General features: G+C 45.4%; 1 protein-coding gene across 2 annotated transcripts in view; it reads left to right on the forward strand.

The window, feature by feature from the left end:
• The window catches only part of PRKG1 (protein kinase cGMP-dependent 1), a 363,030-nt gene that overhangs the window by 262,652 nt on the left and 77,642 nt on the right, over nt 1-22,736 (forward strand). For both annotated transcript variants that reach the window (XM_058840756.1, XM_058840755.1), the window contains exons 6-7: nt 6,314-6,391; nt 10,270-10,364. In XM_058840756.1, the coding sequence (XP_058696739.1) occupies nt 6,314-6,391; nt 10,270-10,364 (173 nt within the window). The remainder of the gene's footprint in view (nt 1-6,313; nt 6,392-10,269; nt 10,365-22,736) is intronic.

Here is a 22,736-nt window from a genome sequence, read left to right on the forward strand (position 1 = left end):
TGCTTCTTTCCATCAGAGAAGTCAGCATTCAGGCAGCCTCTGAATTACCACAACAGTAGTGTCTTGTTTACAGCTCAATGAAAAAGACTTGAATTCATGGTGGAAAATCAGCCTGGGTTTCAGAACCAGCACTTTCACCTGGGGAGTTGTCAGAGCTTTGGGCAGAGTCGGAAAAAATCACAGTTTGGAGATGGCCTTCTGCTCTTAATTGCAATGTGTTGAGTTTGTCTTGCACAGTTTCCTTTTGTATGACTTTATTTACACCTCCTGTCTTGTCCCAGCAGCTCAGCTGGGAGAGGGCTGGGTCCAGCTCATTTTGTGGAGATTGTTTTGCCTTTGGGATGCTGAAATGGGAGGAGGTTTTGAGAAAAACAAACATCAGGAGGGTGCCAGCTCTATCTCCTTCCCTCCTGCTCATTCTCAGTGCACCACAGGGAACAGCAGTGCCAAACACCAAAAGAAACAACCAGAAATTAAAACAATCATTTAACCAAAGAACTTCAAATTAGGAACATTTCTCACATCTTTGCATTTCAGGAACAGCAGGGCCCTGTTTTATCCCCTTTGGTTTATCCATTTCAGTGTGTATCCCATGGATTAGGTGGAGGCTGTACTTGCTTTTACTTCGATGAAATAATTGTTGAATATCTGAGTTTTTTTTGCTGTCCCTATACATCCTTTTAGATTCCTTTTCCCTGGAGCAATCCCTGTTCCTGAGTCCTCTGGAGCAGAGATTATATCTTGATATAATACAGATTTTATCTTGATACGACCTCTGTCGGGGACAGATGAACTCATTGTGGGGAGTCATCTCTTAAATCATAGTTTAGTTTTAAGCAGTTACTCTTGGACCAGGGAGTTGGATCAGTAATCCTCATGCGTCCCAACTATATCCAACCCTGGAATTCCAGGATTTGTATTATTCCAGAAGCTGTGCTGTGTCAATGCACAAACAGCCCATTTTGGAGGTGTATTAAGAGCCTTGCTCAGGGATGGTTTTGCAGGAATTAGAGGCAACCCATAAAGTGCAAAAGGCCCCACAATTGGAGAAGGCAGCCAGAGTGTCCAGCTCATTCCCAGGAGTGTTTTCCTCAGTGCTGTTACAGCCTATTAAGGAACCATAGTGTCAGTGCAGAGGAAATGTTTCCCCAAAGGATTTGACAGGAAGACAGGCTCCTGTCACTGTCAGCTTTTGCTCTAAAATACATACTCAGAGTGCTGGTGGGAGATCAAGGAGCTGTGCCTTTAAGGAGGAAGTGTAAGTTTGTAAACCATCAGTATGAAAAACAAAAAAAATTGCTGCTGGACATTGCAGCTCTGTTAGAGCCAGCTGAGTAAAAATCACAGGATCATGGAATGGTTTGGAAATCACCTCAAAGTCCATCATGTTCCACCCCTGCCATGGGCAGGGACACCTTCCACTATCCCAGGCTGCTCCAAGCCCCAAAGTCCAACCTGGCCTTGGACACTTCCAGGGATCCAGGGGCAGCCACAGCTTCTCTGGGCACCCTGTGCCAGGGCCTGCCCACCCTCCCAGGGAACAATTCCTTCCCAATATCCCATCCATCCCTGCCCTCTGGCACTGCGAAGTCATTCCCTGTGTTCTGTCCCTCTCGGCCCTTGGTAGTTGTTTCTCTCCATCTTTCTTGTAGGCTCACTTCAGATACTGGAAGACCACAATTAGGTCCCCTTCCTCATCTCCTTTCTCAATTCTATAATTATCATGGAATTAAGGGCATGAGTTAACCCTCTCTTCCCCTCATCACTGCAACTTCCTCATGTTTTAATTTACCACTTGTTGCCCTCTAGTTAAGTTGCTGCTTGGCTATTGAGATGTCTTAAGTGTCAAAAATTAGGGATAAATGAGGAGAGGACCACAAAAGTATAATCCTTCCCTCCGGCTATTTTGAGCAGCAGCATTTTTAGATAATCCCTGGGAGTAGGATGCACTGTAAAACCAGGGAAACAAATCTGTGTGATTCTTAAGGAGATCAGTACAGAAGACTCATATTTACCCATTTGGTTTTGCAGCATTTTCAGCAAATAAATGTATTTTTCCATTTTATTTTGTTTGTATGTCTGTTGTCATTTTAGGATATTTAAGGCAGCAAATCCCAAACAGGAAAAATAAATCTTCTAAAAGCTGCTTCTGTTTGGAGTTTTGCTGACGGTTCTGTGAATATTTTTTAAAACACCAGCAAAATAACATATTAAGGTTATTTTTATTTTATTTTAAAAACACCTTGGATGCAATGGGTGGGACATGGAGGACTGTCATCAACCCTGTGTTGCTGTCACTGGTTTTTGTGGTGTAAACCCAGCTCCAGCTTTGAAGTCCTCGTTTCAAAGCAACCTTTGTGCCTCTACTCCCCTGAGGGGACCTTTGGCGCCGTGGGTCACGGAGCATACCAAACACCCCATTTCCCACCTTTTCCCAAACATTCTCAGCATAAAAACGGCAGTCAGAGGCATCCAGGTGGAGGAAAAATGATGTTTTTTCAATTTTAACTGTTGGGTTGGTCTCCAGAGTGGAGGTTTCTCCATGAGGCCTGGTCCAGCTCAGGCATCTCATTTTTATTTAAGGTTTCCCCGCAAGGTCTGGGTAGGCTCTCTCAGACATCTCAGTTTTAGTCAAGGCTTCTCCATGAGGCCTGAGTGGGCTCTCAAAGTCTCATTTTTAGTCAAGGTTTCTTTATGAGGCCTAACTGAGGTTTTTTCATGAGGCCTGGTCAAGGTTTCTCCACATGACCTGTTCAGCTCTCAAACATCTCATTTTCAGTCAAGATTTCTCTATGGGGTCTGGATGGGTGTTCAAGCATCTTGTTTTCAGTTGAGGTTTCTCCATGAGGCCTGCTCAAGGTTTCTCCACAAGGCCTGGTCCAGATCTCAAATATCTCATTTTTAGTTGTGGTTTCTCCATGGGGCCTGAGCAGGCTCTCAAACATCTCATTTTTAGTTGAGGTTTCTCCACAAGGCCTGATTGGGCTCTCAGAGATCTGAGTTTTAGGCAAGGTTTGTCCAGGAGGCCTAAGTGAAGTTTCTCCACGATGCCTGCTCAGGATTTCTTCATGAGGCCTGGTCAGGCTCTCAGACACTTCATTTTTGGTGGTATTTAGGAGCAGAAGCTCCTGTTGAAGTTTGTGACTGATCAACCAGACTCAGTGAGCCAAAGTCCTGAGCCAGATGTGAAAGTCTGAAGTTGCAAAGGTGACAATGTTTTGTGTGGTGAGATATGCCCTGGCATGTTGGGGACAAAGAAATTAAGCACATATTTAACTGTTCTGAGATGGATGGATTGGGGTGGTCACTGAAATACAGTTTGTACGTGTCTTAGGGTCCTGTATCTGTGGGAGATTTTAATCCTGGGGAGCACTGGGATTCAAAAAGGAGTTTATTGACAAAATTTGGTGCTATTGGGCTCCAATGTTCCTGACTTTGTCTGTTTTCAATATAAGTTGGTCTCAAAAATCCAGTCACTCCTGAAGAGACCTTGCATTGGGTATTTCTCCACTCAAAGAAATGTTAATGTCTGCTCATTGACATTCTGCACAGGATGAGGGATTTCATAAAACGGGATAGTTGCCTTTTTTAGAGCATAATTTGACTTGATCATGAGATTGGTAGTTCTTCTGTGGGGTACCTGGAGCAGGTGATAGAGACATATCCATGCCTTATCCTCTCAAACCTGCTGAGTGAGCATTCTCCTCTCACCCTCCTTGGGTGCTGGGATTTTTTTGATCATTTTAAGTAAAATTGACAATAGAAGTAAAGGAAAAAAACCCTGGTATTTTTATAGAAACTGCTCTTACTGTACAAACAAGGATCTCCATGAAAGGCACTTGATGGAGGAGTTCAAGGGGAGGAAGAGGTTCACTTTTGTTCATTTAGGTTGGAAATGTTATTTTGTGAAAGATTCCAGCTTCTTTGTATGCTGAGGGACAGGATGAGAGGAAATGGCTTCAAGCTGTGCTAGGAGAAGCTCAGGTTGGACACCAGGAGGAATTCCTCCATGGAGAGGGAGCTCAGGCCTTGGCAGGGGCTGTCCAGGGAGGTTTGGAGTCCCCATGTCTGGAGCTGTCCAAGGAAGGGCTGGACGTGGCACTGGCTGGGGACAAGCTGGGAATGAGTCACAAGGTGGACTTCCTGGTCTCAGAGGTCTTTTCCAACCTCAGTCATTCTGGGATTCTGTGAACTTTTGCAACTACACTTCTTCAGAGATCTTAGATGGTATCAGAGGTACCTGTGGAGGTATTGCTGCCTCTCAAGTGAGGCTAAAAGCAAGAGCCTTGTCTTTATTTCCACTTCCATGAGCCCTGTGTGAGCTCTTGGGCACATTGCCTGCCCAGGATGGTGCTCGGAGACAGGACATAACAAGAATTCCATTAGAAGGGCGAAGCACACAGATGAGCTGATTTGAGTTAGAAAACAAGGATTTAAGAGCGGGAGCATTGCTAAAGAATGGGAAGGATGGGTTGATTCAAGCACAAAGAATTGCGGGTGGAATTAGCTGTGAAAGAAATGGCTTGGAATACATAAACATGAGGATGTGGGTGGAAGGAAGGGCATGGAAAGAGGCACCAGCGAGGAGCAGGTCAGACAAAATGAAAGCTCTGGGCACTCAAGGAAGGACTAGAGGAATGTGACTGGAATGTTGGAAGAAGGATTTGGCTGAGATTAGAGCTCAGTTTAAAAAAGAGACAAAATACACTGAAGGAGAGGCAGCTTTAGGTGCTTTGAAGCTCAAATTTGTGCTCCTGCCATTCTTTTGGCAGACTTCTGGGTGGGAAGTTTGGGGAGACTAATGCATGGGGATGGCTAGGATTCTGGGTGGGAAGTTTGAGAGGACTCATGGGTTGGGAAGATCCATGTGTGGGAATGATTGGGAAGAATTATGGATGGGAATGGTTGGGTGAAATTTATGGGTTGGAAGATTGGGAGAACTTGTGGAATTGCTCACAGCAGCAGGACTGAGACTGTTCTGCAGTGGTTGGTGCTGGTGGTAGCTGGTGAGCAAGACCAAGAAATGGCTTTTTAGGGAGCACTTTTATCATATTAAATTGCCCAGAAATCATATTCAAAATGCCATTAATGTATCTAATGAATATGGATTGCCTGATGTAAATTTGGAAGCTATTAGCCTAGCACTTTAATTAATTAGATTTTTGGGTGCCTACAAGAGTCCACATAAGGGGGTCTGATTCCAACAGCTCCTTAAATCTGGCCCTTCCAAGGAATTTCACCCTGGATGGTCAAAAACGTGCACCTTAAATCTGCTCTCCAGAGACACCCAACACAAGCAGTAAAACCCTGCAAGTTTGTGTCCAGGTCTCCTCCAGACTTTTTTTTTTTTTCCCCTACCTCTTCCCACTCTGGCACATGAAAATGGGAAAAGCTGGGGGTTCTGTTATCAGTCTGTAAATGATAAAAAGGTTGGGTGTAAAGATAAAATAAACAAACTCAGGTCAACACAACACTATGAAAGAAAACATCTCAAGCTTAACCAAATTTGAGGATCTGAATTAATTCCCCTGCTTTATCCCAAGGGATGCAGGAGAGGTTGGATGGGAAGCTCTTGATATTCCCCAGCCTGCTTTTGGTTGAATTTGCAGGGGCAGAGCATTTAGAATGAAAAGTCCAAGGTTTGGGGGGGGGGGGGGGGGTGTCTAAATATCAATTCAAAATCTTGATTTAGAAAATATTGGGGTTTTTTGGTCGTGTATAAATGCATATTGCTTTTGATGGGGTGACACAAGGGATGAAAGTATCCTAACAAGTTTAGATGCCAGCATTGATAAGCTGTGACATGAATTTAGCAAGCTTATTCCACAAAATAAGGCAAAAGTTGACAGTTTAAACTACTGTAATAACAAGAGAAAAGCAAAATTTATTTGCTGAATAAAGCCCTTGCTAGCAAAGCTGGAAAACCACCAAAATCAACACAAAAAAAAAAAAAAAAAGGAAAAGAAAATTTTACCACCAGACTTCTTATTGCAGTTTAGTTTGTGTAGCATTATTCCCTGTTGGAAATTCCTCTGTCTCGTTGACTTGCTCAAAATGGATTTAGGCTGTGAGGATAATTCATCTGGGCACAGGCTGGCACCAGCACAGCCAGAAGAAAAATGGGCAAGCCACAAATGCTTCCAGTTTAATTATTCTATTCCTTAGCACAGGACAATCTTTAAGTCACAGCCAATGTCAGGCTGGGATAAAAGGGGTCCAGGGTGATGTTCTTGCAAAGCTGCCAAAATATGGGCTGGAGAACAGGCTCTGCTTTTATTTGTTCATCTTCATTTGGTTCCTTCTCCTCTTACAGACTCACTACGAGAGTGGAGAGTACATCATCCGCCAAGGGGCTCGAGGGGACACCTTCTTTATAATCAGCAAAGGAAAGGTGAGTTCACACCTTCCCAAGGCAAGGGGCTCCCAAAATCCCACTCCAGACTCTCTCTCTCCCCCCTCCCGAGGCACAAATGTGTCAGCACTTGACATTTAATGGAACTCCTTGGCTGGGGCAGGAAGGAAGCCTGAAAGGCTGAAAATGAACCCCTGCTGGTTTGCACATGTGCTCTCAGGGAACACTTGGGGGTGGAAACTGTTATTGAGTCTCTGGGTAAATGACCACAAAACTCAATTTCTTTGAAATAAATCCTACAGTATTCCATGATTTCTTTGCTAAGCATCCCCCTTCCAATGCTGGCTTCCAGGCTTCATTCCCAGCTCTGTTCCCAGCTTCTCCAAATAATAGAATGGCAGGGAGAGATGTCTGAGCTCTCGCCTTGGGGGAAAAAATGGTCTAAGTTTCTCTTCCACTACTCACAGGGAAAATTTGTTTGACTTCTTTTCCCATAAAATGCTGATGGGATTTCAGAGACCAAGTTTTTTCCTTCTAGTCAACAACTATTTATAATTTTTTTAGCCTGCCTAATACACTTGAGAGACACTTGGTTTCTTTCCACATAGCAGGATGGAGATTTTGGAGGGAATACACAGTGATTTCGAGCTGCCAACTAGTTTTTCCACCATCATCTTCCACTTCCTGGGAGCCAGTCTTCATTGCAAGGCAAAAAATGGTCTTTTTTAGTTCGATAAGAATGTCATGGAGAAGCTTTTGAAGTGAAGTTAATCCTGCAGAAATCCAAGTTTGTTGGTTTGATGCCCTTTCACTTCCCTTCACTCAGAAATAATATTCCCTCTTTTCCCAGAGTATGGACAATCATGAGCCAAACTTCAAATCCATTTTCTTTTGCCATTTTTTCATAGGCAAAAAATATTGGGATGGTACATCTCCCTCCCACACCGAGTGTTTGGAGCCGTGTTGGCCACTGAGGCTTTTGCCCCACTTGGTCAGGTGGATCCCGTCCCTTCCCAGCAGCACAGAATCCTGGAATGGCCTGGGTGGAAGGGACCTTAAAGCCCATCCTATGGCACCCCTGCCATGGGCAGGGACATTTTGCACTATCCCAGGCTGCTCTAAGCCCCAAAGTCCAACCTGGCCTTGGACACTTGCAGCAATCCAGGGGCAGCCTCCACACCCTCCCAGGGTATTCCTTCCCAATATCCCATCTATCCCTGCCCTCTGGCACTGGGAAGCCATTCCCTGTGTCCTGTCCCTCCATTCCTTGTCCCCAGTCCCTCTCCAGCTCTTCTGGAGCCCCTTTAGGCCCTGGAAGGGGCTCTGAGATCTCCCTGGATCCTTCTCTTCTCCAGGTGAGCACCCCCAGCTCTCCCAGTCTGGCTCCAGAGGGGCCAGAGGAGCAACTCCATGACTCCTCTGGACTCATTCTGACATGTCCACAATCTACAAAGAAATGTAAAAACCAAATCCCAGTGGTTGGCCTGCAGCCTTTAACTCTGACCCAGAGGATGGTGAAGACATCCTATGGCCTTGGCCAATGCTCCCAGAGCCCTGGACTCCTCCTGGAGTAGCTCCTTGGTTTTGTCCCTGGCCTCTATTCCTTTATCTTGCTGTGACAGCTGCTGGCCAGGAAAAGGGAGCTAAAATCAAACAAGGCACAGGGACTTGCTAAAAAATTCCCAGACTCTCAGCTGGAGCCTGATGGCTTGACAGAACTTCCCACAGGCATAGTTAAATCCTGCCCAGTTTTCTCTCCCAAGCTTATTGCTTTGGAAAAGCGACAACAGTGGCTGATGGATGGATGGAGCTGGAGAGAGTTTAATTTTAATGCCTGGCTTAGGATGGATGTAATAATTAATCCATGCTAAGCATGCTGCCCGAGACAGAGCCTCAGCAGTGAAACACGGAATAAATGACAATGAAATACAGGATTTTAGAGTCAGTGTGTGCTGCCTGGCACCTGCTGAAGCCAGAGCACATCACCTTCATGTCCTGTGGTAAAGCTTGACCAAGGCAGCTCAATAAGCCAAGAAAATGCTGGCATCAGCTCCTGTTCCTGGGAGCACACCTGCAGTGTCTGCAGTCAGCGTGAGCAGGATCAGGGCGAGCTCCTTAGGGAATGTCTGCCTTGTCTGTCACGTCAGAGTGTCTGGAGTGACGCAGAATCATGGAATTGTTTGGATTGAAAGGACCTAAAAGCCCATCCAGTGCTACCCCTGCCATGGGCAGGGACGCCTTCCACTATCCCAGGCTGCTCCAAGCCCTGTCCAGTCTGGCCTTGGACACTTCCAGGGATCCAGGGGCAGCCACAGCTGCTCTGGGCACCCTGTGCCAGGGCCTGCCCACCCTCCCAGGGAACAATTCCTTCCCAATATCCCATCTGACCCTGCCCTCTGGCAGTGGGAAGCCATTCCCTGTGTCCTGTCACTCCATCCTTTGTCCCACATCCCTCTCCAGCTCTCTTGTACCTTTAGGCCCTGGAATTCTTCTCTAAGGTCTCTCTGGAGCCTTCTCTTCTTCAGGCTGAAGTGAGAAGAGATAGTATTTTATGTTTCTGAGCCCCATCACTCTTAGAAATACTGAGAAAACTTCTGCTCTGTTTTCTTCCAGCCTATCCTCCATTGATAATTCTTTTAGGACCAAATTCCTTTTCCCCTTCTTCCTTGTTAGCTTCATCCACCCCACTTCACCCCACTCCTGAGCTCCTTTAGCATATTTATTTTAACTTGTTTCCTTAAGTCCTACCAATCAGAAATCAGAGTGATTTCCAAACATGCTATGTGCAGGAATCTGTGGAGTAATAATCGATCCAAATGGCTTCCAAGCACTTTCCCTTCTACTTGGAAAGTGCTGCTACTCCATCCCTTGCCTTTATCCAGAGGCAGCATGGGCCTTGCTGTGCCATTTTCCACCCTTTTCCCCTTAAAATCTGCAATGTGGTACCAATTTAATCCAGGCTCCCCACTGGAGGCTGGCTCAGAGCTTTGAACCTTGCAGAAGTCACACTGTCCTAATCCCTGAGCACTCTTTGCTTGAGATCCATGGGAGTCATGGAAAAAGGGCTGAAATCTGCATTGAAGTTCCCTCTGTTTGTCCAGGAGCATTCCTGGCTCATCCATCCCACATTCCCTGCCCTTCCATGCATGAGTCAGTGCAGGTGCTCAGCGCTGTGTGCTGCTCATTAACCTCTCAAAGCCACTGGTTCTGCCGCCCCTTAAAGAGCTGGCAGAAGGTTTAGGCCACAAGTGTAAATTTAAAAGGGAAATTACACCAGAATATGACTGAATCCAAAAGGATATGCCTGACATCCTGCCTTTTGGCTTTGGGAATTTCCATGTGCGAAAGCCGTGGTTAAAAAGTTGGAAACATTTGATTTCTGCTCCAGCTGGAGTTGTCCCCTCCCTGAACTGCAGAGAGAGCAGAGCCACCCTTGATCCTGCAATGCCCCAAGCTGTTTCACTTCAGTTGTGTGCAAATGCTGGTGATTTGTGTTCTTCCTGTCCCTTCCAGGAACTTGGGAATGCTGGGAATCATGTGGAACAAAGCTAATGGAAGTGTAGGCCGTGTGGCTGATGCACAGCAAATTTTTAGAGTTTCATTCTCCTTTGACTGTGCTTGTGCAGCCAACTCCACATTTTGAGTTAAAAACATTCCCAAAAATCTAAAGCTGTGTGTTTTTGCAGGAGTAGTAGGAAAAATCCCCACTCATTTTCTTGGATGGTTAGTTGGCGATGCCAAGGGAAGAGCGCAGGACTCTGGGGAATTACATGGTTCCCAGAGGAGCCTTTCCTGAGAGATCCAGGAGGTGAAAAATTCCCCTCTAAACAAAGGGGGAAGAGGTTTTTTTGAACAAAGAGGTTTTAGTTGTCAGTTAAAAGTTCACTGAATCCCACGGGGTTTTGGCTTTTCCGCAGGTGAACGTTACCCGGGAGGACTCTCCCAGTGAAGATCCCGTCTTTCTCCGCACTCTGGGGAAGGGGGATTGGTTTGGAGAAAAAGCCCTCCAAGGGTAAGTGCTCCTTATGAAGTAGCTCTTGAATGTTGATATTTTCTCCAGGATTTTTGCAGCTTTCAGGTGGTTCTGGCCATTTGGGAAGAGATTGGGAGTGTATTTATTCTTTTGGAGTCACTGGATTTGTGTTAGAAGGAGGCCCCACCTCAGTAGGAAATGGGCTTGTTCTGCACTTGAGCAGCCAAATGTAGACCTTCCCTTGTTTGTGGACACAAAAAATTAGTTTACTTTCATGCTTCCTTCCCCAAACAACCATTGGAAGCTCAAAGAGTTTGATTTTTGCAATTCTGGAAATTCCTATATGGAAAAGGATAATCATAGTCATCCTGATGGGGTGGATGGCTGAGAGCAGGGCAGTTTGGGGGGTTGAAATTGCCATGCTGTATTTCTGTGGGATTTTGGAGGCAGAAATTGGATGTGAATAACCACTTTTATATAAACATTTTCCTTTGGGGATGAGCTAAAAGGAGAGAAGTTGAAAATCCATATTCAACAGGTGTTTATTATAAAAATAGGCTTCATTAAGGCAAGAATTTGGGACACTTATTCATCTTCACGGACAAACATATTTTCCTGGGGGTTTATCTGGGTGCCAGAGCTTTTGGGCTTTTTTTGGGCTGCTGTGCTAACACGGTCACTCCCTCCTCTACCACCCTTCTCCCAAGTAAAAGGTGGCAGAATATTTGAAGGCTGAATTTCCTGGCACTTTTTGGCAGCCAGAGATGTATTGAGCACAAACCTCAAGTCTATGAATCTCTATCTTAATTACAAGATATTGTAGTTACTGAAGAGATATCCTGATTTTGATTCCATCCCTGCACAGCCCTAGTGACATGGAGCATCCTCATGGTGGGAATTCCTTGGCATTTCAAATACATTAGTTTGAGATTGGTTAATTCACACTACTTGGCTGCATATATTTGAATAGTCAGTATAGAAATGGAAACTGAGTTATTGAGAAGATGTTCTCAGCATGCAGGGAAAGCAAAGTCCTGCCATCTCTGGAAGTGTCCAAAGCCAGGCTGGGCAGGGCTTGGAGCAGCCTGGGATAGTGGAAGGTGTCCCTGCCATGGGCGGGGTGGGACTGGATGGGTTTTAAGCTCCTTTCCAACCCAAACTGTTCTGTGATCATTTTTTTTTGCTAGAGAGGTGGGATTCTTCCAGAACCATCCCTCCAGTTTGCTGATAATCACAGGAGTCTTACAGGAAGATTTAAATGGAATAATGTGAAAATATTGTAATGGCAATATTTGGTAGCTCAATAAATTGCTAATTAATGAGTTTCATTCGGAATTGTGAGAGACATTCCTGTTCAGACACTTGGGAAACCTTTAGGATGATTCCAGTGCTCTAAAATACAGCTATGGCTGGGAGCTTGAGATAAAATGGAATTTTTACTCTATTTTCTTTTCTTCTTTATCTTTGATTAATTTTTTAAAACTTTCCAGGCCTTAGCAATACTTGGAGTCTCAGAATGGTTTGGGTTGGAAAGGACCTTACAGACCAAGGGACACCTTATTAAAACCTGGTATTTCATGTGTGTAGAATAAAACAACAGCTACGAATCATTTCTTCATTAGGATAGAAAATAATGTATAAATGCAGCCCAGCAGGGGCTGGGATAACAAATCCCTCCCAGCAATATGTCCCCAGCAGAGCCATCAGGGGCTGATGTGCATTATCCCATTTTCCATGCTCACAGCAGATGGCACCCATTAGTTCCCAGTATCCCATTGCACACCGGCAGAACAAGTCATGAAATGATGATCCTCATCCTCTCCCAGGCCCCCTCGTACCTTCCTGGCTAATTGGAGGCAGCAGATGGGTAATTTGCAGTCTAGCACGACATAATTTAGGGTGCTTCATAATCAGGTGGTGTTTTCTTCGTTGCAAAGAAAACATTTGATAGGGCTGGTTACAATAATTATTTCTATCAGCAGGGAAATAAAGTTCCTGCAAATCAGCAAGGGGAGATAACTCAATGCATCTCAGGTGCTGAACTCGGTAATAAGTCAATGTGAATAACTCAGTGTGGCCAGGTACTAAAACTGGCTGATATTTTAGGGGGTGCTGCCTTGCTGGCCTCATACAGCTGGATCTTCCTCCAGAACATCTGGAGCACACCACAGCCCCTTCCAGACGGATGTTTTGGGAGCAGCCATCCATCCCAGTGGAGGGAAAACATGGTTTAAACCTGTGGAAGGGAGTCTTGAGACAGAAAATGATGGGGGAAGAAAACAGGACAGAGAGTAAACCTTTAGAAAAATGAGGGTTCTGAGCACCCTGGGATAGTGAAAGATGTCCCTGCCCAAGGCAAGGGGTAGAATGGGGTGGGCTTGAAGGTCCCTTTCAACTCAAACAAGTCTGGGATTCCATGAATGCCTCCTACCTGCTGCATATTCCATCATAGATTTGATTTACGCAGGGCTAGTGGTTTGGGTGATGTGGATTTCATCCGGTTTTGGGATTCAGGAGGAGTTCTGGACCTGGTGCAGTAGCCCAGGGCAGGGGGCTGGTGTTTGGAGAGGTGGTGATGGAGCCAGGAGAGGGAGAGGTTTGATAGAAATATTCATAATTTGTTTCGTAAGGCTTTCACCAAACTGGCCAAGTCTTGAGATCCAGCTGGGATTTTAAGGTGAGCGCTTTACTTTTTAAAAAAGGGGTCTCTAAATATTCCTGGGCAGTGGCAAAAGAGGAAGAAGCAGCTTACTCTGGGTGAGCAGCCCAAGGCAAAGCTGAGACAGGGCTTCCATAACGTTTGTGCCCACTGCATGTATTTATGTATAAATATAAATGTGAGGGTGTATTCTACTGAGAAAAGAAATGGGAATATGGAAGCTATAAACCTACAAGAATAGCACAAAGTTATAAAAACATACTCCACATTACAGCATGAAAAGAGCAGCTGGTTTTAAGACTGTTTTATTATATTTCTAGGAGGAGCTGCTGTTTTTATTTTAATGCTGTTTTATTCTGAAAACTGCTGAGTTTGTTCATTTGCCCATGTGGGCTGTCCTGGAAAATAAGGAAGTTATTTGCTCTGTGGGGAAGGTTCCTGAGGCAGCAGAGTGTCCTGGGGGTGCTGGGGGACACCGAGCTGTCCCTGAGGCAGCAGAGTGTCCTGGGGGGGCTGGGGGACACCGAGCTGTCCCTGAGGCAGCAGAGTGTCCTGGGGCCAAGGAGGCCAATGGCATCCTGGGGGCAGCAGGAGGAGCATTCCCAGCAGGGCAGGGAGGGATCCTGCCCCTGTGGGCAGCCCTGGAGGCAGCTCTGGAGTGCTGTGTCCAGCTCTGGCTCCTCAGCACAGCAGGGCCAGGGAGCTCCTGGAGCGGGGCCAGCGGAGGCTGCGCAGCTGAGGAAGGGCCTGGAGCATCTCGGTGCCCAGGAAAGGCTGAGGGAGCTGGGGCTGCTCAGCCTGGAGAGGAGCCCCAGCTGAGAGGGGCCCTCAGGCCTGGCTGGCCCTGGCTGCAGGGAGGGCTCCCAGCAGGGCCCAGCCTCTGCTCCGGGGGCCCAGCAATGGCACCAGAGGCACGGGCAGGGCCTGATGGCAGCAATTCCCCCTGGCCAGGAGGCAGAACTTCTTCCCTGGGCAGTGCCCAGCCCTGAACAGATTGGCCAGAGAGGCTGTGGGCTCTCCTGCCTGGGGCTGTGGCAGAGCTGTGTGCACACAATGCTGTGCCCTGTGCTCTGGGATGGCCCTGCTGGAGCAGGGAGGTGGCACCAGCTGCCCACTGAGCTCCCTTCAGCCTCAGCCATCCTGTGACTTGTATAAATTATTTTAAGGCATATGGAAAAGGTGTGGGAATTTGGGAAGCTGTCCCTCCATCAAGGCCATGGCAGGTTAGCTCATGGACAGAACCACTGGAGGAAGCTCCTGTTTGACACCAAGAGCCCCCAGACAAAGAGTGCCCCCCCTCATACTGCTGCTTTGTAAAGACTAAAATACACATTTTTTGACTGATTCTTTGCAAAATGTGTTTGTGGTGTATAGGGGAAGAAGGAATTGTGGTCTTTGGGTTGTGCAGGAGGTGCTGTGCCCTGGTGACCCCAGCAGTGATAACTGAGCTGTCAGGACTGATTTGTATCTGGTTTTTTGTTATATTCTCCATAACCTGAAAATTAGAATGGTGGTAGCTGTTCCTCATGGGACAATGCATCTATTTCTAAGGAAATTTGTGCTATTTCCCACTTACATCTTCACCTCTGGTAGTTATTTTCTCTAAGTTACTGAAATCAGCTCTCCTCTACCTGTCCCAAATCCCTGGGGCATGATAATTTCCTGGAACAATAAAATAATATCCATGGGTATGGGTAGAAATGTCAATGGGCCAATATCTGTGCAGACCATTTCAGAAACCTGATACCATATTTCCCACGTAGAATAATGGGAGTTGCTGTGATGGATGTTGACATCAGTGACCAGAAAAGCATGGGAATGCACATGGGAAATATCAGATCAGGAATATTCCAATCAGGATTGCAGCTGGTGATGTCAGAGCTCTTTTTGTTCAGAAATTAATGTTGGAGCTGAATTTAATACCAAAAGCTTTTTAAAACGCTGAGAACAAGACACCAGTAAAAGTGGGACTTGGTTTCTTTTTCTTATAGTGGGGTTTTTTCTTGGGTCAGACTCAAAAATATATATTTTTATTTTTTTTTATTAAATCTCTATTAACTCTGCAAGAGGTGCTGGGATTACCCCACTCCTGCTCCTCTGCTCCCTGCTCTAATTTTCACTTTCCTTCTGTGTCCTTCAGTGATGCCACTGCTGGACTGACCTGATTCCATTGCTCCTTTTCTGAGGGAATAGCTGAAAAACTCAGTGTTTCTTTAAAAACTTCATAACCCAAACCTGGAAGCCTTTGGGGCACCCCAACTTGCTGCCCTGCTCTCTCCTTTCCCATCCTCTCCAGCTTTTTTTCAGGTTTCTTGGCTGTCCTTCCCTCTTCTCTTTTTGCTTTTCCTTTCCCCTTCCCCTTCCCCTCTGCAGGGCTGAATCCTTTTCCAGTGTCCTTGAACTGAGCTTCCCAGGAATAATGAGGGTTATAGTCCATTTTCATAGGACACCTTCCTTGCCATCCCCCTCTCCCACTAAAACCTTCACACCTCCTGCCCTATGAACCTCATTGTCCTGAATTTTCTAGGGAAAAGAGTGGAATGGAGGTTTGGAAATATTTGTCCCTCTGGGACGCAGAGGCAGGCACACAAGTATAGATGTAGCAGGAATTTCATCCCAGGGTGACATTTCCAGAGAGATATATATGAATAAAAGATATATTTAATCTATAGGATAAAAATAGGAAAATACCATTGTTATTCCTATTTCTTCAGGGAGAACCACAGCTCCTTCTGTTGCAATCCAAGTGTTTTTGGGAAAAGGCATCCAACCACCAAAAAGTGTTGGGAAAGGGCTTGAGAAGCAGCAAAACTCTGGTGTAGGAAGGCAGATGGAATTTGTGATGGGAAAGGGCTGGGAAAATGGGCTGTGGGGTGGGAGGACAATGAGGGAAGGTTCTCCCCTGGGATGTTTCCTCTTGGCATGAAGCCATTCCTTGGTCACAGTGCTTAGACATTCCCTATTCCAGTGTTTCAAGTGTTGATGTGCAGGAGAATGAATAAAAACACCTCCAAAAGAATGAATAAACCCAACCTTCTAACTCTGGCAAGTTGAGATGCATTTTTGCCATCCCTGTTGCTAAATAACGTGGGTTTTTTTATCAATTCAGGGTGTTTTTCCCCTATTTCCCAACACCTGTGCTCTGCATGTATCCCATGGACTGCGGATCTGACACATGGTCTCCAAGGACTGGCTGGAATTTTTTTGTCATCATTATCTCAGATGCTTTTTACACTTCTTGCAAGCACTGGATGATCTCAGAAGATCTTTCAGCCTTTATTTCCCTTTCCCTGACAGGGAGGTGGGAGCCCTGATGGATTTAGATCCATTGTCCTGAGGTGCAGGAAGCTTTTCCAGGTTTTGGGAAAGCTGTTGGCAATTCCCTGAAACAAAACCCTCCCAGAGGCTTTGGAGGGCAAGAGCTCCAAAGCTGGGACAGCTGTAGGCAAGGAGGCAAAGTGACACCAGGATGGTGTCACCATCTGCTCCCCTCAGGGCTGGAGCTCCTCCTGCAGGGATGGCTTGGAGAGGTGGCAGCTGGGCCTTGGAGCTGATGGATCTCCTGAGGGCACCCCATGGCAGAAATTCAATTAAAAGGTGGAAAATATGGCCCTGCCCTGCCCAGGCTGCTGTTGGGGTGACCTGGCCTCAACGCCCTCAGCTCAAGCAACAGATGGAGGAGGTTTATGATTGCAAAATTGTGGATTTTCCTTCAGGCTCTTTGTGGTTTGTTTAATTCCAATATTACAAGCATGATGGATTTGCTTCCCTTTCTCAAAGTCAGGCCCTTGTCCCATGTACCATGCAATAGGAAAAGGTGAAATGGCCAGGGGAGGTACAGGCTGAACATCAGGAAGAATTTGTTCACCACAAGGATTGTAAAGTGTTGGAACAGAGTGCTCAGAGAAGTGGTAGAATCCCCAAAAAGCATAATCCTGGCATGGTCTGGAAGTATCCAAGGCTTGGATCACTCTGGGATGGTGGAAGGTGGTGTCCCTGCACATGTCAGGAGGCTGGAACAAGATGAGCTTTCAACCCAAACCATTCTGGAATTCTGTGCTGATTTCCATGATTCTGGGCCTTCCCCCTCTGCCCTTTTTTTGCCAATATATGAAGGAATGAGCTGGAAAGGACCAGAGGGCAGAGCAAGAAGTGATGGCTCTCTCTGCTTGGGAGTACTACACTGGGTTTCCTGGGGAACAGTTTATTTTCTGCTTTTCCAGCAGGAATGAATTGATATTATTGACTCTTCCAGTCTAAAATCACAACACAGAATGGATTCTACCAAAGCTCCCTCTAATGCGGCATTTCCAGCACCCAGAATTAATTGCTGACCAGCATCCTGAACCAGAGCTGCAGCTTTAATCATTTATGATCCTTGCTGCTTTGAATATCCTCAGGCAGTTTTAAAAACTTCCTTCTCCTGCAGACTTTGAAGTGTGCCACTAATTGCCACAGAAGGTTGGGGCTTTTAATGGCGCTTGTTTGGTTTTTGGTTTTTTTTGGATGAGCCATCTGCTGCTTGAGGCGATTCCTCTGAGTTCTCAGATGTGCAGTTGACTTGTTGATTTTTAGTCTGTTGTCTGAGATTATACATGTGGCAACAAGCCAGGTGAAGCCAATTTTCCTTTACTGTCTTTACATTTTCTGGCACATTTAGTGACTTGTGAAGATCTCTGGAATGTGTCCCTGCCCATGGCGAGGCAGCTGGAAGTACATGATCTGTAAAATCCCTTCCAACTCAAACCATTCTGGGATCTCCTGAATTCAGCCCTACTTTTTTGTTAACAAGAACAACAATTTTTATAGAAAAAAAAAAATAAAATAAAAGCAAGCTGTGTCTTAAAACTATTGTAATGTATTTCTATATAAACATCACATACATAAAGTATTATATTTATTTAAAGGTTTGGAGCTGGAGCTCAGCACTCAAAATGCAATTTTGTGTTCTGACAAACAGTTCAGTTTATAATCTCGGGGTTTTTCCTAATTTTTGTGCAGAGAGCTGGTACCACCTTAGGTTGGCCAAATAGATCCTCATGGAAACACCTCTGGTTCTGAAGGCATGGGGATGGTCAGGAATGAAAGGCTGGTGCACAGAAATTCACCTTTTTTACCATTTTTTTTCTAAGAAAAAAACCAAAAAAACCCAAATATCAGAATCATGGAGTGGTTTGAGTGTGAAGGGACCTTAAAGATTCCACCCCTGCCATGGGCAGGGACACCTTCCACTATCCCAGGCTGCTCCAAGCCCCAAAGTCCAACCTGGCCTTGGGCACTTCCAGGGATCCAGGGGCAGCCACAGCTGCTCTGGGCACCCTGTGCCAGGGCCTGCCCACCCTCCCAGGGAACAATTCTTTCCTTATATCTCACCTAAATTTCACCTCTGTCTATTTGAAGCCATTCCCCTTGTCCTGGCACTCCATCCTTTGTCCAAAATCTCTCTCTGTCTTCCCTGTCATCCTCTTCAGGCACTGGAAGGACACACTGAGGTCACCCCAAAGCTTCCCTTCTCTAGGATGAACAATCCTAATTCTCCCAGCCTTTTAATATCTGTCTTTAAAATATTTGTATCAGCCTAAAATCTCCCTCAGGGGAAAAAGAGCCATTAGGAGATAAGGTCCCTTCCAACCCAAACCTTTCTAGGAGTCTAAAAAAAATCAAAATTTTACTACTCTTCTTCTCATCACAAGGGCATAAACAGCATTAATTTGTGTGGGGAAGTTACACTAAAAGCCAACTTGATGACTCAAAAGTAGTTAGTAAATAATCAAGTGGTTTGGAGTCTTAAAGACAATTGTTGGTTTAGAAAATCACAGCTTACAAATTGTTCTTGCTTTTCTCCAACTGAGTTATAGCCCGGGAACTCAAATTGTTGGGTTTTTTTTTCCTTTGAAGATATTGTCTAAAGAGCAGAGACGATTTTCCTCCTGCAGAGTTAAAAAAAATATCAAAACTAATCAAAAATATGTATCTAATGTTGGGAAAGCAGAGTGTGCCAGATGGAGAAAGGCAGGCAGAATTCCAGGGGTTTGGGGCAAACCAGCACTACAGAAGGTTTATAGTTACCCATATATTTGCTTTTGCTGCAGTGAACATCTCCAAGAAATTTTCCAATGTCTTTTTCCCTCTGTGTTCCTTCAGAGCCTGAAAAAAAATAGCTGCAGTAAGGAATGCATAGGAAATAATAAATATTATTGCTATTTATTAGCTGAAAAAGCTGCTAGAGCACCATTCACATGAAAAGAATATGGTTTTAGTTTATAAAAAATTTTAAATAGCACAATTTGGAGGATTTATTTTCCTGTCTGAAGTGGGATGAGTGGAATGGGTGATGATGAAAGAGATTTTAGGGATCAGATCTGGTTCTTGCTTCCTGGAAAGAGCAAAACCTGGGATTGCACTTTTTTTTTCCCATCTGGAGGGTGTGAAACAGCCTGACAGGGCTGAAGGCTCCAAACTCTTCCCTTTTCTCTCTTTTTCATGATTTTTTGCAGGCAATTCCTGTGTTGTGCAAAAGAAAAAAGGAAACAATGGGGGGAAAAAAAAATTCCACGTAATTTTTGTCCTGCAGCAATACATTGCAGTCAATAATAACCATCAACTATTAGATGCAAATGTTTTATCCTAGAATTTCAAAATGAGGATGTTTGTGTCAAAATGATGGTTTACAACAAATGTTTCTAGTTGGGGAGAAAAAAAACAACCTATGCTCTGGAATAAATGTATTTTTAATGAGAGGAGAGAAAAATCCGTGTTTCGAATTTTCAATGGAACAAGAGTTCCATTGAAGAAATCACACATTTTTCCTGGGAAAATGTTTCCCTCAAAATACTCCCACCAGTTCTGGTCAAGTTTGTAAGCATTAAGTGGAACTGAGGAATGCAGCAGTGAATTTGAATTCTCTTGACTTTCTTTAAAAAAAAACCAAACCCAACGAGTGAAGATGCCTATGGGGGATGCAGGAGTAGAAAATTAATTCATGGGATGTAGACAGGATAATCCATGTTAGCAAACCCTTGGAGCAGGTTTACAACAAGATGGAATCAAAGGGGAAAAGAGAGCAAAAAATGGTATATCAGCTTAAATTTATAGATAAATTTACTACAGCACCTTGTGACGTGGCTTCTGTTCAAATCTCCTTTTGTTCCCAGGATAGATTTGGGTTTGGGTGTCAGGCTTTGGAGCTCCATTTAAAATTCCTGTAATTTATCAATTTTAGAAAATTGAGGGAGTTTTCTGCACAGTAACCCAGAATTGGGGTGCAGGGTCCACTCAGTTCATGATCATTATGAGACACCATCATAATTAAATGTCAAGGCCTATGCTTTATAAATAATCAAATATTCTCTATTAGAGCCATATTAAAATAATTCCACCTCTAAAATACAGAATAATATCAGCTTACATTTTGCCTGCTGTAATTTAAACACAAAGGGACCAAAGAAAACAGCCTTAGGTTGCACCAGGGGAGATTTAGGTTGGATATTGAGGAAAATTTCTCCACCAAAATGTTGTCAAGCACTGGGACAGGCACCCATGGCAGTGGTGGGATCAGCATTCCTGGAGGGATTTAAAGGATGTGTAGAGGTGGCACCTTGGGACATAGGACAGTGGTGGCCTTAAAGCTCATCCAGTGCCAGCCCTGCCATGGGCAGGGACACCTTCCACTATCCCAGGCTGCTCCAAGCCCCAAAGTCCAACCTGGCCTTGGACACTTCCAGGGATCCAGGGACAGCCACAGCTTCTCTGGGCACCCTGTGCCAGGCAGGGCCTGCCCACCCTCCCAGGGAAGGATTTATTCCCAATATCCCATCTAAATTTCCCCTTTGTCAGTGTGAACCCATTCCCCTTGTCTTATCTCCCCATTCCTTGTCCCCTGTCCAACCCCAATTCTTTCTTTGCCTCTTTAGGCACTGGAGGGGGCTCAGTCAGTGATACCAACCTGGGAACAGTGTAGGAATAATCCTGATTTATTTATGTTTCCTGTTTTCCTCATCATTCCTCTATAAACACCCAGAGTTTCATAGGCTGAGTACTATTCCTGTCCTGGATATATTCCCATTTCTTTACAGCCATCACTCTACCAGTCCCCTGCTTTGAATTTAATGATTATTAACATCAATTTTAAGTCTCACAGCAGCCCTTTTACCCATGTCCAGACTTGGCACAGGGGTTTATGTTTATGCTGATGATGGCAAATCAGGCTCCAACAGCACCACTTTCAGTGGCAACCCCTGATCTCACTTTGAGTTGCCCTGGCTGTTGATATAAAAGATACACTTAAACTTTTAATTCCTTGGTGCATTCCAGCAGATTCCTGTTGTCTCCGCCTGTCGCTGTGTGGTGTCACTGTGACTTCAAAGTGGGGGCTGGGGGCCAGCCTGGCCACTGGGGTCTTGGAGAAAGAAGCAAGGCTGGCTGGGAATACCCACCCTGAGAGGGGTAACATTTAAAAGTAATAAATGGCGTTATCACTACCGAAATTTGTGTGTTAATTTAAGGGCACAGCCTGAGCATGGCTCTTGTGAGAGGCAGTGCTCCTGTGATGGTGCCGGGATTGGTGTGAGGAGCTGGGGTTACCTTTGGGTTTGGCTCCCAGAGCTGGGGTTTTGGGATGGTTTGGCTCTTAGGAGAGCCTGTTTTTTATCATGAAGTCCATGTGGGGTCTATTTTTACTGAACACAGAAGGCTGGGGCTGTTCAGGAGTCCTCCCACTCATGTTTTGCTAGGCTGAACCATGTTCTCACTGATCCTCCTGATGCCTTGGAGTGGCTACCTAGAACAGAGGCTAGACAAGATTAAGAGAATAAGAGTAGGTACTTATTAAAGGCCTTCAAGAGATATACCTTGGGCAGTCAGAAGCCTCTGAAAGGGGCTACACCCAAGATGGACGATGGTCATGAGCTTTCCAGACAGATGTAAGTTTGGGCCATTTACATATTAGGGGTTGATCTTCCACTTACAGCTTCAGAAAATGAAGTCATTTACCCCCAGTTTGCTTCTCCCCAGTTCACTTTTGTTTATACTTTTTGGGGCCTGAGGCTGTAGGGTGTCCTTGGATCTCAGGCCTAGAGGGATTGTTTTGTCTGACCAAAATGTGAGGACAGTTAACTAACACTTTATGTGGAGTTTAGAGTTATGGACTAATGCAGTACAGGATTTGAAGATATAAAGGCTAAAATCTTAAGGCATCACTTCAGATCTCCACCGGAGGCTCGAACATCCCATTCCAGGGAATTAAAGAGGGGAAACATCTCCAGCTGTGTGGGAGAGTGTGTGAACAGATCTGACCCTCTGCTGGACAGCTCCTCCCTCGCCATCAGAGCTGGGACACTGCCAACCCTTCCCACAGGGTTGGGCACTGGGGCACTCCATGAACTGGAGTCATTCAATAATGCTGGTTATTGCCAAGCAGACACCCTTAATGGATATGGGAGCCTCAGGCACTGCTGATGAGGGTAGGTTAGAGAGGACCCTCAACACTGGAATTAACCATTTGTTTCCTGGGATTTTGGGGATAGACTGGACTATGCTGCCTTCTCCGTGAGTTATCTGCTTTATTAAAGCCTGGCCATTACACTGATGGGCATCTGGCCAGTGGAGAGTCCATGCAGACCCTGCTCCTCTGGAACCTCTCCTTCCCTTCCCATGGCCCATCTTCCTGTCCCAGTCCTGCAGCAGCTGTTTCTCTTCACGTTTAAGGCACCAAACCTCCTGTCTTTGTTCTCCACACACAAGGTCCTTATCCC

This window comes from Poecile atricapillus, chromosome 6, assembly GCF_030490865.1.
Source record: "Poecile atricapillus isolate bPoeAtr1 chromosome 6, bPoeAtr1.hap1, whole genome shotgun sequence".
Taxonomy (NCBI): domain Eukaryota; kingdom Metazoa; phylum Chordata; class Aves; order Passeriformes; family Paridae; genus Poecile; species Poecile atricapillus.